Raw genomic sequence first — 16572 nt, forward strand, 5'->3', positions numbered from 1 at the left:
GCCAACTGTCAAACACGGTGGTTTTTCAGTGATGGTTTGGGGAGCAATCTGGAGCACTGGTCCGTCAGAGCTTGCAGAGTGTGTTGGCAACATCAACTCGACGAAATACATTTCTATCCTTTAGGATGGACTTCTCCCCGTCTCCTCCACTGGTCAGATGGTCAAAAACAACACTCGGTTCATGGAAGGTGGAGCAACATGCCACACTGCAAAAAAGACCAAAGAATGTCAGGACAGAAATGGAATCAAGCGACTTCCATGGCCAAGTCAGTCTCTTGACATGAATCCCATTGAACACCTCTGGGCCATATTGGGTCAAGCTGTGCGGAAAAAGTCCAGGAAACCAACATCACGGGCAGAATCGCTAAACCGTTTGTGTGAAGCCTGGGCAGAAATCCCACAAGAGAAAATTTTGGAATTCATTAGTTCTATGCCTGAAAGAGTAAAAGTGTTGAAATCTGCAAATGGCAAGTCTACAAAATACTAGTGTTTGTATTTAATTGGATCAAATGTACTTCAAATGTTCAATAAATATATTCTTTAAAAATCATGGTGTCGATTTACTTCTGTCATATAATGTCTCTTTATGTTTGTCCTTGCTCCCCACCCCTTCTCCCTCTCTCTCCTCCTACTCTGACCCCTCTTCCAACTTTCATGAAGTCATCAACAATGTGTAGTTGTGATACGTTCCCACAGGTAGTTGTGTTGTGGTTTGGAGGTGGTTATGTTGTGCTATGGTGTTTGTGCTGTGTTTTGAGCCCGGAGTGTGCGGGTTGGGTGGATGGTCACTTTTTTGTCGGTCGGGGCTGCTGCTGGGTTCGATTCTGCAGTTTGAATATTGGGATTCGGCTCAGGTTGAGAGATTCTGGGCCTTATTGCATTTTGGTTGTAGCACGTGTGCTGAAATTAAATAAACGCACGACCAATGGCATCTCCGGAGATTTATAAGCATTGCAGCTCGGGCGCGATGGGCTCAACGGTCTCTTGGCCTGAGCCGGGTTTTGGGGTTTGGACCATGGGGTTGGGCTTGGCATTGGGTCTGGCTGCTGAAGGAGTGTTTAGTATGTCTGGTTCACGCATTCTTTTGCACTTTGGGTGGTGTGTGACCCCCTCGGAGAGTTCCATTTCCAGAGTGGGATAATATAATCTGGTCTTGTTGGTGACAGAAATTGAAGTTTGTAAAGAAAAACAACAGAAGTAGGAATTTTGGAAAGAGATGGTACAACTGAGGAGGGATCATTTTTTTTTTTGTATACTGAGTGCATGGTCAAGGCTCATTGAAGACCTAGAGCAAAATGAAATGGAAAGGGGGAAATGCCAACAGCAGAGTAGAAGCGAGAGTGAGATCATGGTGAGGAAAACGACACATTGGGTGGACAAGTTGCACACAAGCTGAATTAAACAATAAGAAGAGGAAGGGAAAGTTGGGATGAAACAGAAAAGGATCAAACTAATGAAATTGGGTGAGGAAGAGGGGGAAAAAATCACAATAACCTGAAAAAGCAGAATAGATCATGAATATGGATGGGGATGATGTCAGGTTGTGGTGAACAGTTGTCTTGAAGCCCTGGAGAGAGGAATGGTGCTGAACAGATTGGGGAACTTGGTTGCACAGTTGAGAGAAAAGAGGAACAAATGAGTGTAGGTGAGCAATGAGCCTGTATTTTGGGAGTTTAACAAGAAAGTTACTGGCAGACCATGTGCACCCTGCAGAAACCTGGGAGGGGCAGAGGGTGCAAGAACAAAAAGGAGGTGGCAGAATACAGAGAGGCCACCAACCTGTCTGCGATGCGAAAGTCATAGGTCCAGACAATCAACTTTGTCGCAGGAGATCCAAATAATTTTGAGGGCTTTGCTCCCTACGGTATCGAGAATGGCAATGTGTGAGGCAGGGGCACCAATCCAAAATTGGAGAGTAGTACTTTATCAAGCTGTGAATGAAGGCCTTGTAGGCTGTCAAACGTTCTGATTGGCCAAGGAAAAATCGTGCATGACGGAAGATGGGCAGTCAGCGGCTGACTTTGTAGGCCATTTTGGAAATGTGTTCTTCCCAAGGAAGATCATGGCTGATGCTGAGGACCAACAGTCTGAGTGACTTAACCTCGTCAAGTGGCTTGTTTCGGAACGAGATGGGAGGGCTTGCCAGATGGTCCTTTTGGAGAGTCAGGGAGAGTGTGTGGGATTTGTCCGGGTTCAAAGACATATTCCAAGTGTTAGACTGGCTCAAAGTCTACAGAGAGGGAAGAGGCTGCTGCTTGCCTGTCTGAAGGATGAGAAATTATACGGCAGATGGTGGAATCATCAGTAAAGAGATGTGCAAGAATTTCCAGGGAATCACAAATATCATTGATGAAGATGAGGACCAAGACTGAGCCAAAAACACTGCTTTGGGGCACTCCAATCTTGACAGGGAAAAAGAGATGAGAAGATCCTATTAAAAGCTACATGCTCACAACAGGAGTGTAACAAGTCGTTGATCCATTGGAGGAGGTGGCTTTGGATGACATAAGCAGCGAGTTTGGTGATCAAGGCACGGTGTCTGACTATCAAATGCTCGAGCTATGTCTGGTGAGATGGTCGTGATCTCACGTCTGAGAATGACAGCTTATATCCATTCCTGGGAGAGTAGAATCAGCATGTCCAAGTCTGAAACCGAACTGATGATCTGAGATCAGGCCATTAAAGAAAATGAATGATTTGATGTCAACTGCAGTGACAGATTCCATGACCTTTCTTAGAATTGGAAGCAAACTAATAGGCATGTAGTTAAGAGGATCTGTTTTTGCACTACATTGTACTACAATGGTGTTTTGCGGTGATGGTGTTTTGCACTACCTTTCACGCAGACAGAAACTGACTCAGGGAGAATGATGAAGTGAACAGAGCAAAGAGGAGGAGCAAGAGCTGCAGAGGAGGTTTTTAGGATACGTGCACTGATGCCGTCTGGGCCTGTCATAGAATCGGACTTGGAGTTTGCCAGAAACCTCTGCAACCTCTCAAGTGAGAAAGGCAGTATCAAGGAGTAGTTGGGTACTAGAGCAAAGGGTAGGTGTGGTATGTAGGAGGTGAGGGGTTGGATACACAATATTTGGAAGAAAACATGGAATGAAGGCATTTAGTTGTCTCATGAGAAGTCAGTTGTGGTGCCATTTGGATTGAAAGAATGGATGGAGGGGAAGTATACACCAGAGACAGACTCGACACTGTGCTACCACTTCTTTGAAGAAGAAGAATATGGGTTTGAGTTCAGTCTTGATGCTGGCCAGACATAATTTTCTCGCTTTCCTGAGAGTGGAGACACACTTGTTCCAGGCTTTGTGGAATGATCTGAGGTTGCCTTCTTTTGGATTTGCCTTCCTGGAAGAGAAGGAAAGTTGTTTGAGGGCAACTGCCTCACCGCAGGATTCTGTGCACCATGGGCGAAAGGATAGGTATGATAACTGGACGAGATGGTATAAATCTGTACATGAGGAAAAACAAGCTGTGGAAGGATTCCCAGGCAGTATTAATATCAGGAGAGGTGGAAATGAAGGACCAGTCTTGACTTGGGAATGCAACATGCAGTCCCTGCCAGTCAATGTTGAGGAAGTAGGGGTAAATAGGGACTGAGCTTGTGGTTATAAATTAAGCTTTAGATTGAAACATCTTCTTGGGTTTCTTTGACTGTATTTGAAGAATTTATTTCCATTTTTGCCAATCTGAGTATGCCCCATTATATTGATTTCCAAAACTTCTCTTCCATCTAATAGGTTTTACCCACCGAAGGTTAACAAATGTATGCTAATCACTGTGGGAAGAAAAGCAGAGTAAAGCTGACATTTTGGATGTTGAAATTTCATCAGACCAAGAGAAGAAAGTAAAGCTGATCTCTTGCTCCAACGAAGAGTTAGAGCCCAGAACGTCAGCTGTACTTTGTTTCCCATGGCCGTTAGTATACCCTTGTCAACACACAGTTGAGAAAACCTATTCGTCAATTTGGCCGCCGACCTTTGTCTCGACCTGCTAATGATGGAGCTTTTACTGCAACGTAGGTTTGGAGTCCCAGAACCATTCCTTTACATATACAATGGCTTGTTCCTTATTTTATCTATTTGTTATGACTTGTTTTTTTCAAGGGGATATTCTGTGTCTTTTCTGTTCTGTATGGGTTGCCCTTTTGCATTACAATCTGAGAAAATAAATCGTTGATGCTTGAATCTCAGGTTAAAATCCCATGGACTCTGTTGATTTCTCCACATTGACTACTATTGTCTTTGGTCTGCATGTGAGGAATGTATGAGCTCCAGAACACTTTTCAATATAAGTGTCTATATGTATATATAAATATATATATATATATATATATATATATATATATATGTATATCCCTGTGTCGTAAGAGGCGACCAGGGTTGCGTCAGGAAGGGCATCCGGCGTAAAACATGTGCCAAATCACTATGCGGATCATACGGATGATCCGCTGTGGCGACCCCTAACGGGAGCAGCCGAAAGAAGACGAAGATATGTATATATGTATATATATATATGTATATATATATATGTATATATATATATATATATATATATATATATATATATATATATATATATATATATATATATATATATACTGTTCACTGTATATGTTTATTTTTAATTGATAATGTATGTCTTGTGATCAGGCCGACATTCTAAAGAATGCCTTTATCTCTGTCATAAAGCATTGCTGATCCCTTTAAGGGCAACATTTGTATGCTTGACACTGCACAATTCCGTGGTAAGTGTGCATATTTAACTTACCAAAGAGCTTTTGGCACAACTTGCAAGTGCAGCCAAAATAGGAATAACTCATTTATTATTGGACAGCTGTTCACTGGTAGATGCAACAGCGATGCTCTGTGCCAGCTTTCCTGATGCTTGCATCCATCCACCTCCCCTTCTTCCTCCCCCCAACAGGCTGCGCAGAAGGCACAGAAGGATTCTGTGGAGCTCTTCCAGTGCCTATTCTTCCGAGATGTCAACCCCGGAATCGAGGAAAGCAGTACAGATCATCGCGTAGCTGATGCATTGGTTTTTGCTATTCGCGCCAATGGTGTTCTGGTCTTCGTGCCAAGGTTAGGCTTGCACATATTGTATATATTATAATTTATATTATTACGTGGCAACCTCAGGGCACCGCAGCGAGTGTAACCCAAAGGGTGTCATGGCAGAAAAATAATAAAGATACTGATGTGCCCTTCATGTTGTTTTAAGGGTGAAACGAACTTATGACAGGAGACATAAGGGTAACGTTATAATAAATATTTATTAATCCCTAATGTCTACCTTTATACCTGGTGTTGACTTAATGGCTCGAGTGGTGGGCTTGGGATCCTCAGGTCCTGAGTTCAAATCCTGCTCGCCGTTGAATTTATACCAGGTGGGGTTGATTCAACCTGCCATCCTTCTGAGGTCGGCAAAATGAGTACCAGCTTGCTGGGACGATTCAGCCATTCAATTATTCTGTCCGAGTGGTGACCCGTCCAGGATTGCGCCCAATAGCCCAGGAGACTGCTTCGGCAGCACTGACGCTCTGTACAGAGTATGGTCCCAATGGATTTGGATTTTTCTTTAATCTACCTCAAGCACAACAATATTAATTAAATATCACAATTAATGCCTTTCCTAAGAATCCCCAAATTCAATAAGTATGAACGTTACATACAGCTATGCAGCTATACATAAACTCACGGCTCTTAAAGCAAACAGATTCATCAAGCAGTTCCCACATTAAACCCCAGCTGGTTATAAATGGGTGAAAGGTCAACGTTGAGCCTCATTGGAATGTTCAAAGTCAAAAGGGTGCGCACAAATGATGAAGCTAACACAGGCAGTCATTCCATCACGTTCAATAAGTCCTCAGAAGGCGAATCACCGAAGCATAGAGAAGAACCTGAGTCCACAGTTTCAAGAAGCTGCACCACAGGTAATGAAGATGGGAACTCCAAGCTGAAAAGGATGATGTGGTTGAAGGACAGGAGAGGTTGGAGGAATGAATAAGCTTCGAGAGTACGCACCAGTCAACACACCGATTGCCTTCTCAAAATGGTGCATAAATTCCCCAAAATGGTGCCAACAGGGAATACAAGGAGTTGCAAAGAAATCGTCGCCGACATACAGAAGTGCAATGTCCAACAGGTAGATGCCACGATTAGTGGAGGCAGTTCAGCTGAGAAGAATACCTCAAAGGGTAGATGTACGAAGATGAGCTGAATCTCATCCCTGGTCCAGCGCACAATGGGTTAACGTTGGGCCACCATGTTAAAGGAATCGATGAGTCACTAAACCTTCACAGGTTTTCATGCAGAAGACCACGATCTCTCATTCCCGGTGAATGTTGGATTTAAAGGGGCCTATGCATCTCTTCCTCTCTCTCTCTCCATCTCGGAAACACAGGCTTTTAAAACATATCTTTATGATTAAACCAACGTGAAATTTTGTTCCAAATAAATCGATTGTTAGCTTTCCAACCAAGTAAATTGACTATTCACTTGTCAACAGCACCAGTGTATGCCTGGTGTTGGCTTGATGGCTGGAGTGTTGGGCTTGGGATCCTAGGATCCTGAGTTCAAATCCCACTCGGCTGTTGAATTCTTACCAGGTGGGGTTGACTCTGCCTGTCATCTTTCCGAGGTTGGCAAAATGAGTGTCAGCATGCTGGTATCCTGTGTTGGAGTGGCGACCTGCCCAGGATTGTGCCCAATAGCTAAAGAGACTGCTTCAGCAGCACCAACGCTCTGCACAGAGTATGGTCTCTGGATGGATGGATCTCTTCCAACAGAGCGTGACAGCTCCAGAGAAGTCCCACCGCCTGCTCTTGGCTTCGTCCTTTTCCTTTTTCCTTCCATTCCCCCAATGTTATTGCCTTTTCGTCGTTGTTGTTGTTGTTGTTGTTGTTGTTGTTGTGATTTAACAGAAAACTTAACAGCAAATGTAACCTTTCCCAAACACAATTAAATTAATATACTGGACCGTAACGTTACCCCTTTCAAGGAAGAAACTTTGAAAGGACTCTGCACGAGTGAATTTGTCTTTATTTCCTTTTTCTCACCCAAAAGTTTCGGCAAATACGATGACTAATTGGTCCGTCAGCGAAGCAACGGATAGGCTCTGCTAGTTAAAAAATAAATATAAATCACCCCCCACTAACCCACACCCACCATTCCACCCCCCCTCCTTCACTCCCAGAGAAAGCAGGCATGGTCAAAGATGTCTGTGCCTCTGCAGCAACTTGTGGTGAGGCATACAAAGCACGCTGATCCACTCCAGTATGAACAATTGACACAAACAAAAGTGGACAACAATCAACGACAACAGAGACAAATTCAGAACGGTTTACTTATCTTTGGAAGCAGGTCACTCAGAGAAGAGAAGAGAAGAAAATCTGACTGTTGGAAAAAGGAAGTAGTTTTTTAAAAAAAAGTGTCAGTTGGTGAATGATCTGGGATTTTAAATCTGGGATTTTAATTTTGGTACTGCCTCTGGAGGTGATATGTATGAGAGATAAGTCTGTCATAAGGAAAATCAATCTCGTCCACATTAATGTGAATGCTTAATTCCATTATTTAGCCTTTTTACCCTCAATACTTTGAATCATTAACACTTTAGTAGAGCAGCATGCCATTTCTTGCCTTAATCACCCAAATCACACACACACACACACACACACACACACACACACACACACACACACACACACACACACACACACACACACACACACACACACACACACACACACACACACACACACACACACACACACATACACACATACACACACACATACACACATACACACATACACACATACACACATACACACATACACACACACCATTTTTAACTGTACTGTACCTATCGGTATTTTCTGAAGTTCAACGATATTTTGCTATTCCACGCCCATATGATCAAGGAATAATGATGTACAATCTCTCATGGTGTTATTGTGTTTCTGTGAAGAGATTATTATTCTTTCCTTATGGATTAGAGGGTTTTTCTTTTGTGTTCATCTTTCTTCTTTCAGCAGGGGCAGTCATTGTGAGAATTGCTGCCATTGCCTCAATCTTCAGATGATATGCAAAACAACATAACTGAAGCAAAGTGAGGGGGATGAATAATTTATAGGTTTTCAGAAAGCAATGGCTGAGATGGATTGCGATGTTAATGATGTAGAGATATCCAGCCCCAGTGGCTTAATATGGCTCACGCTCGCGTAGATTTGCTCTGCGAGGTGCCATCTTCCTGAAGGACAAGGAAGGACGTGTTGCCAGGTTGATGGCTGATGGGAGGTGCGATTTCAGCCATGGATCTCTGATTCACAAAAAGCATGAGATTGTGAGCCAACCAAGCGATGGTCAGCCCTTCGTCTTGCACCTCTTTGACCATGTCACGGTAAGCTTCATAGCACTTCACACCACATGGAGGCAGATGGCTGTGCCTCTGCATTATATCTTTCATGCCATTATTGCTTTCTTAATATGTTCAATATTCACAACAACTTGGGCTGATCTCAAATATCTATGAACTCGATAATAACAATCAGACGTGCCAAATAAAAAAATGGAAAAAGGCATAATGAAGAATGGAATATATATATATATATATATATATATATATATATATATATATATATATATATATATATATATATATTGTTGCGGTTTTCGCGCCCGCCGGCGTGCGAACGGCCACGTAACTTGAATCGCGGCACGTCGCCCACCGGACGGACAATCCAGTCGTGACCCTCTCGGACTAACGCCGGGAACCAGTCACGGGTGGACCTTTCGGTCTCACCGCGATCGAGCCAATCAGCCCCCGCGTGGGATAGGGTTGCTCGCCAAATTCGAACTACCTAAGTACCCACGCGGAGGGTAGACCGGGCGATCGCACCTCGCCGCAGGTCGACTTCGGACACGGGCCACTTAAGCGACCCGTTCCGTACTATCAGAATAACCGAGCGGTGTTATCGTCGACCTCGACGGTTCGATTAATTATCGGGCGTATTCAGCCCACTACCAACCCTTTACGTGAAGCAAGATGGGGATTCAAAGAAAGAAATGACGAAGCGAAGCGGGAGAACAGTTCAACAATAAAGCACATTTATTCGCGACGAACGGGAAGCACACAAATACAATTCCACCAAATGCACACAAAAAAAAGAAAACACAATTCCATTTACACAAAAAGCAAACATAAAAGTGAAAACACAGTGCAGAGCTAATACCGACTACCGAGCACACGGCAACACTTATACAATTCTACTTCACAGACGGCGCCGACAACACATACCCAAAACCAAGGAAAAGAAATCCCCCAAGAATGGGGTAGGCCTGAGGCCGAGACCGGGTCGGGCCTACCCGTCTGGTGATGAGACGCGGAGCGGCGATGGCCCCGCAACCTGCGGGCCTCGTGGACAGTGCCTGGCAGGGGGTGGGAACGGGTCCCCCTTGGTCGCACTATCTCAGCGCGGGGGGAAACAGGAGGGGGTTGCTGATGCTCGGGGTATAGAGGATCTTTATTATGTGCGACGAGCGTCTCCACCTCGGCCAGGTCGCGCTGTCGGCCTCCCTCGGGTGCAGCTTCCTGCACGACGCGAGCACCCCCTCGTCTGGTGTCGCCGCCTTTCCACAGCTCCGTCCCCTCCGTTCCGACTCCAACGCACACGACGAGCAGCTCCACCGCCCGCGAAGTCTTGACCCTCTGCTTCCGACTCTCCTCTTCTTGACTCTCCGACCCTCCTTTGCGACTCTCGTTCTCTCTCTTCGTTCTCCTTTTCTGACTGACGAACACCGTCCTTTTATCCCCCCGTAACTTCGCCTTTGACCCCCTCCCTTTGACCTTTCACCTCGCTCCCCATTGGCCCGAGAAAAAGTGGGCGTGAAGGCTTTTTGATCCACAAATTTGCATATATCGATCGCCCTGGGGGCGGGGCCAATTCGCCCCTCGCTCACCGATTGGACGGCAAAAAGTGGGCGTGTGTCGTTTTTGATCCGTTTTTGAAGCGCAAAATCCGTGATTTTGTACACGCTGTTCAACGTGTGCCCTACACGAGTCCAGCATCGGTGCCCATGAGTGGCGCGAGATGACGGTGATGCGATGGTGGCGAGTTGTGACGGTAAAGGTCGTGGCGGTTGTGGTGAAGCGGCGTTGTGGTTGGTGGTTGTTGTTGTGGTTGTGATGGTAATCACGGCGGTTGGTCCAAAATAAAGACAGTAAAAGAAAAACGGCTATCCTGAAGAGTCGCAGCACGTATAAATGACATGTATTCCCACTAGACAACGGGTTTGGGCCTAACTACACATGCACTTACCGAGATACCTCACCTAAGGGACCTGAATGGTGGTTTGCGAATCTGGTAACCACAACACTACCCCCTTCCCTTTTTACAGACTCGTCCCGAGTCGTCAAATTTTCGTGTGCCATCATGTGTAGTTTTCCCCTAGTACATTTTACCTACGGATCCCTGAGTGCGACATTCATGGTATTCGTGTCCCCAAAATAAATAACCTGAGGGCTGCGTAACTACCTAAACAAACTCACTCACACGGACGACTTAAATAAAATTGCCGGCGCTAAGACATACATGCCGGGGGCGCACTCATATTTACAGTACATCTTACCTTAACTTACAAATTTTACACTAAACCATGGCCCAGGATCATTGACTCTGCAAAAAGAAAGCAGTTAGCAGGGAGCCAGGCTGCCCACATGCAGTCTCTGACTCAAACAATGCAGGTGACAGGGAACGTGGCTGGCTGCTCACACGCAGTCCAAGGCCTTCCCTTTTGAACTGAACGCAGTGAACCACAACGGTGCTTGGGCTGCACAACGCAGTCTCCGTGCCAGCTCAAGTGGCACACGCAATGAGCACAACGAATGGATGCATGAACGGTTTGAACTGAATGCAGTGAACCACAACGGTGCATGGGCTGCACAAACGCAGTCTCCGTGCCAGCTCAAGTGGCACACGCAATGAGCACAACGAATGGATGCATGGACACAAACACGGTGCACGGGCTGCCACTGCAGGCCCGTGTTGTAGCTGCCAACAGGGCAGTTCTTGCAGCTTGCAAACTGTTGCTTTTACGATCCTGGCGCACATGGAAATGAACGGGGGGGGGGCAAAGCAAAAATTGAACGGGGCTGGTGAACGTGGGCAGTGGGCATGGCAAAGGCAGCAGGCAAACACAGCCCGCAGCAGGCAAACACAGCCGGCAGATGAACTGGCCGGCACAGGCCTTGGAGTACCACAGCTGCAGATGAAGTGGCCGGCACAGGCCTTGAAGCAAAACACGGCCAGCCGATGGCACAGGCCTTGCAGCAAAACAACAGCTGCCGATGAAGTTGGCCGGCCTCCGCCTCGAAGAAAAACACGGCCAGCCGATGGAGTTGGCTAGCCTTTGCCGTTCAGTGGAGGTTGGTGGAGGGAGTGCGGTGGTGCTGGCCACTTGGAAGGCGGGCTCGGACCTACCTTCCTGTCTCCCTCCCACCTATCGCCTTTGCCTGTCACTGTACATACCCACTCCCTTAATTTGTCAAACCCCAATTTAGCCCCAACTTATTTTTTTTCTGTTGTTTTTATTTTTACTTCCCCACTATAAATCGTCCCCTAACCCCCTTTATCGTCCTTGTTCGGCTAACCTATCCTGTCACCTAGCCTACTCCCAACCCCTACGTTCCCTTCCCGGAGGGGAACAAGGGAGAGCTAACGTCCTGTGTCGAGGCCCAACTCAAGCCTCAGAATGGCCTCCCCAGAGTTCGGCGATCTTAACACCAAGTGGGTCCAGCGGCCCACAACGACAGCGAGGGGATGGATGGTGCGGAGGGGTACATCTCCTAATCTACCCTAACCATTAACTCTTAAACTACCCCGGGGCTTTCAACAAGCGCCTCTCGCTTAAACTATTGGTTCTAACAACCCAGATTCCCGTCGCCTGTGTTGGTGTCCTCACAATTTCGGGCCTCGCCCCCCAATTTTCTCTCCGTGCCCTCACACGGTCTCCTGGCTGGGACACGTGGCTCCCTTTGGCAGGCACGACCCTCTGCCGATTCTCCCGCTATGGCACCCCCGGGCACTACACTGCCTCCGAGCCTACCAGCTCCCTAACACCGGGGAGTGCCCCCCATGGCACCTCCCCTGAAACGCACACGTGGCAGGCCGGCCTCCCGGGCCCCTTTCCGAGGGTCACCCGTGCCCACTGCACTGCCCACGCGGCTCATGGCGCCCCGGGCCCCCGCACCAAGCAGGCGCACCCGTGCCCACTACTCTATCCCGGCCCCCCATGGGCCCTTGGCCTACCGCGGCCGACTAGCCTGGTGCCCGGGGTACCCACTCAGCGATACTCACCTTTCGCAGCCACGCTCCCAAGCCCGTCAACAGGGCTCCTGCACCCCTCCAAATGGGTCTCGAGCCTACTTTCCCACCAACAACAAAACGACCTCCATTTTTCAATTTGACTAACCCAGCTAACTCAATCTACACTGACCCCGGGGTCCCTTGGGCGGGAGTCACTCCTCCCCCCCAATCACTCATCGCACCATGCATTCCCCATTCACTCCACTCACACAGACCCGCTGGCCTCACTCACTCAACAAGTACTCACCTCACAACTCTCCAACTCTTCAACACACTCACCACCGAACTCTGCCATCCTCCTAACTACCTCCCCTAACTAACTCGTGCTCCCACGTCGTCCCTTAAACTACAGCACGTTCCTTTTAACCTACGTAGCTAAGCTACGTCCCCACTACACATTCACCAGTCTGTCTCTGTCTCCAAATCAATCATTTTATTTCCCAACCTAAATCTGGCTACAATCCCTCTAACTAATCCATTCCACGGACTCCATGAGGACTTACCCCTGCCCCATGAAGTCGGTCTAACTAAGCTAACCCTTCCCCCTAACTAGTTTCCATCCTGTGCCCAGGGTTAAGGGGGTCTTTCACCCCTTGCCCAGGAATCCTGTACACCCGAAAGTGAGGCTTGCTGTTTTTTTTTTGTTTGTTTTTTTCTCTTTACATGCGCAGCACCTGCGTGGCAACTCAGAGCTCGCGCACTTTACACCTGCCCGTGACGTCATGCAGCTGCACGTGTCCCTCGTCCCTCCTTGGACGCTACCATCCGGCAGAGATACCCCTCCTGCCGGATTCCAACCACACGTGCAGCCATGACGTCACCGTGCGCAAAAAAAAAACACAAGCCCCACGTCTCGAGGGGTTCCCCACGCGAACACATGTGCTTTGCCCGTTGGAGCTTAACACACACGATCGCGTGGAGAACCCGTCCGGTCCAAATCCATTTACCTGCCTAAACTTTGTCCGTCCGCGGGATCGGCAAATCCACCGCGTGCGTTTCCGGACCGGGACTTCACTCTCGCAAGCGAGCACGTGGTGGTCTCGTGCGTTGCACAGCACGAACCGCGTGCTCACTGCTGGGTGAACCCGGCACGGTGCTCGAAACAACCACAGCCGCTACTCGGCTTTCTTTCCTCTGTCGCCTTCGTCGTCGCCATTCAACCCACGCACACCTGCGTGTTACGACGCACACAGTCCACTCCATCACATTCACACCGGGAGACGCGGCTGCGTGCTCCCGCATGCCAACCGACATCTCCCTCTCATACCGCTCTCTCACACACACGGTCTCCCTGGCACACAGTGACCTTGCACACGGCCGTTCACTCACGCGTGCGGGGGCACTCACCCGCGGTGCCTCACTCGCACTTCGTGCCTCATCCACACACGCGGGGGCACTCACCCGCGGTACCTCATCCACACACCGTGCCTCACTCATACACGCGGGGGCACTAACCCGCGGTGCCTCATCCATACACACGGCGACACTCACACACGCGGTCTCTTCCACACACGGGGACGCACTCACACCTTGCACCACACACACAGGGACAACCACACTGGGGATTCGTGTCCCCACAAGGGTCTCCGGGGCCTCTATACCCCCCAAGCTCTCCGTGCACCCGTCCACAGCACTCGTCCCCTCAACCTCGCAAAGCACGACCGAACTCACCTGGTCGTGACTCGCCTCAAGGGGGCATACTCCCTCCCCTCGTTCCTGGAGGAGGCCATCCAGGTGCTCGCACTGGGTCCCTACACGCTCCGCGAGCTCACCCCCATTGTCCTCCACTACCTCCGTGTGTGCGTGCGCGTCACTTACCCCGTCTTCATCGTGTAGTCTTCCCTCTATCGTTCCCATCTCCCGTGTCTCTGCCAACTCTTCACCCTTTACCTCCCTTGTCTCAACTATTATTTCTGTTGTCGTCACCTCGTGTCTCGTCTCACACGTTTTGGTCTCCCCATTTAATTTTTCCCTTTCGGTCATCGTCACGACCCTCGCCCAACACGTTCCACGAATTATTTTTTCACCCGCCTCCACCGCGGGCCTGTCAGCCGTTGCACCCCCACCCAGCTCGTTTGCTCCCACACGTGGAGTCGCCATTTTTATCTCCCCGGTCACGGCCTTCATGCCCGCCTGCAGGCTTCGGCCCATGTTCTGCGTCTCACCCCGCAGCTTTTTCGTTCTTTCCTTCGTTTGCTGTGTACTCGCATCGATCTTTTCGTTCATGCTTTTTATTTCGTTTTTCATATTCGTTTTTACTTCGTCCATTTGCTTGTTCATGTTCGCAATCATCTTCGCTGTCGTTTCCGCATACATTTTTGCCAGCATGGTGTATAGCTGGGTCATGTCGGGTGCGCTTGGGTGAGCCGTTTCGGCAGGGGTCGGGGAAGGGTTTTGGTGGAGAGGGGGAGGGGAGGTGTCATACACTGCGGCCGCTGCCGCACCCATTTCGGGCTCTGGGTTCAGTTGGGCGAGTCCGTGTTCCTGCACAATCAACATTTCCTGCTCAGGGATTCCATCCTGGACCATGGATCCTACACATTCTACATCCATTTCTAATACCCCCGGCTCCCGCTCGCCTTGAGACGCCATCTTGCTTCTCGTGAAGGGTTAATTTGCTCGCTCGTAATTTGGAGGGAATCGGGGGTCGCTTCTCTCACCCCTGGACCGATTCCCGTGAATTTCGCTGGAGACAGGAGAGCCTGTTGTCCCGCTCTCCAATACCAGTGCCGCGAGGAGGGCGATGAATTTGTATCCCACTCCTGACACCAGTGTTGCGGTTTTCGCGCCCGCCGGCGTGCGAACGGCCACGTAACTCGAATCGCGGCACGTCGCCCACCGGACGGACAATCCAGTCGTGACCCTCTCGGACTAACGCCGGGAACCAGTCACGGGTGGACCTTTCGGTCTCACCGCGATCGAGCCAATCAGCCCCCGCGTGGGATAGGGTTGCTCGCCAAATTCGAACTACCTAAGTACCCACGCGGAGGGTAGACCGGGCGATCGCACCTCGCCGCAGGTCGACTTCGGACACGGGCCACTTAAGCGACCCGTTCCGTACTATCAGAATAACCGAGCGGTGTTATCGTCGACCTCGACGGTTCGATTAATTATCGGGCGTATTCAGCCCACTACCAACCCTTTACGTGAAGCAAGATGGGGATTCAAAGAAAGAAATGACAAAGCGAAGCGGGAGAACAGTTCAACAATAAAGCACATTTATTCGCGACGAACGGGAAGCACACAAATACAATTCCACCAAATGCACACAAAAAAAAGAAAACACAATTCCATTTACACAAAAAGCAAACATAAAAGTGAAAACACAGTGCAGAGCTAATACCGACTACCGAGCACACGGCAACACTTATACAATTCTACTTCACAGACGGCGCCGACAACACATACCCAAAACCAAGGAAAAGAAATCCCCCAAGAATGGGGTAGGCCTGAGGCCGAGACCGGGTCGGGCCTACCCGTCTGGTGATGAGACGCGGAGCGGCGATGGCCCCGCAACCCGCGGGCCTCGTGGACAGTGCCTGGCAGGGGGTGGGAACGGGGCCCCCTTGGTCGCACTATCTCAGCGCGGGGGGAAACAGGAGGGGGTTGCTGATGCTCGGGGTATAGAGGATCTTTATTATGTGCGACGAGCGTCTCCACCTCGGCCAGGTCGCGCTGTCGGCCTCCCTCGGGTGCAGCTTCCTGCACGACGCGAGCACCCCCTCGTCTGGTGTCGCCGCCTTTCCACAGCTCCGTCCCCTCCGTTCCGACTCCAACGCACACGACGAGCAGCTCCACCGCCCGCGAAGTCTTGACCCTCTGCTTCCGACTCTCCTCTTCTTGACTCTCCGACCCTCCTTTGCGACTCTCGTTCTCTCTCTTCGTTCTCCTTTTCTGACTGACGAACACCGTCCTTTTATCCCCCCGTAACTTCGCCTTTGACCCCCCTCCCTTTGACCTTTCACCTCGCTCCCCATTGGCCCGAGAAAAAGTGGGCGTGAAGGCTTTTTGATCCACAAATTTGCATATATCGATCGCCCTGGGGGCGGGGCCAATTCGCCCCTCTCTCACCGATTGGACGGCAAAAAGTGGGCGTGTGTCGTTTTTGATCCGTTTTTGAAGCGCAAAATCCGTGATTTTGTACACGCTGTTCAACGTGCGCCCTCCACGAGTCCAGCATCGGTGCCCATGAGTGG

At 49.2% G+C, this 16572-nt stretch overlaps 1 protein-coding gene across 2 annotated transcripts in view; it reads left to right on the plus strand.

Moving 5' to 3' along the window:
• The window catches only part of DIS3L (DIS3 like exosome 3'-5' exoribonuclease), a 102449-nt gene that overhangs the window by 76830 nt on the left and 9047 nt on the right, over positions 1-16572 (plus strand). For both annotated transcript variants that reach the window (XM_085850139.1, XM_085850140.1), the window contains 2 exons: positions 4936-5093; positions 8238-8412. In XM_085850139.1, coding sequence (XP_085706265.1) covers positions 4936-5093; positions 8238-8412 — 333 coding nt within the window. The remainder of the gene's footprint in view (positions 1-4935; positions 5094-8237; positions 8413-16572) is intronic.

This window comes from Eptatretus burgeri, chromosome 12 (assembly GCF_056783735.1).
Source record: "Eptatretus burgeri isolate ZD-2024b chromosome 12, Ebu_testis_v1, whole genome shotgun sequence".
Classification (NCBI taxonomy): domain Eukaryota; kingdom Metazoa; phylum Chordata; class Myxini; order Myxiniformes; family Myxinidae; genus Eptatretus; species Eptatretus burgeri.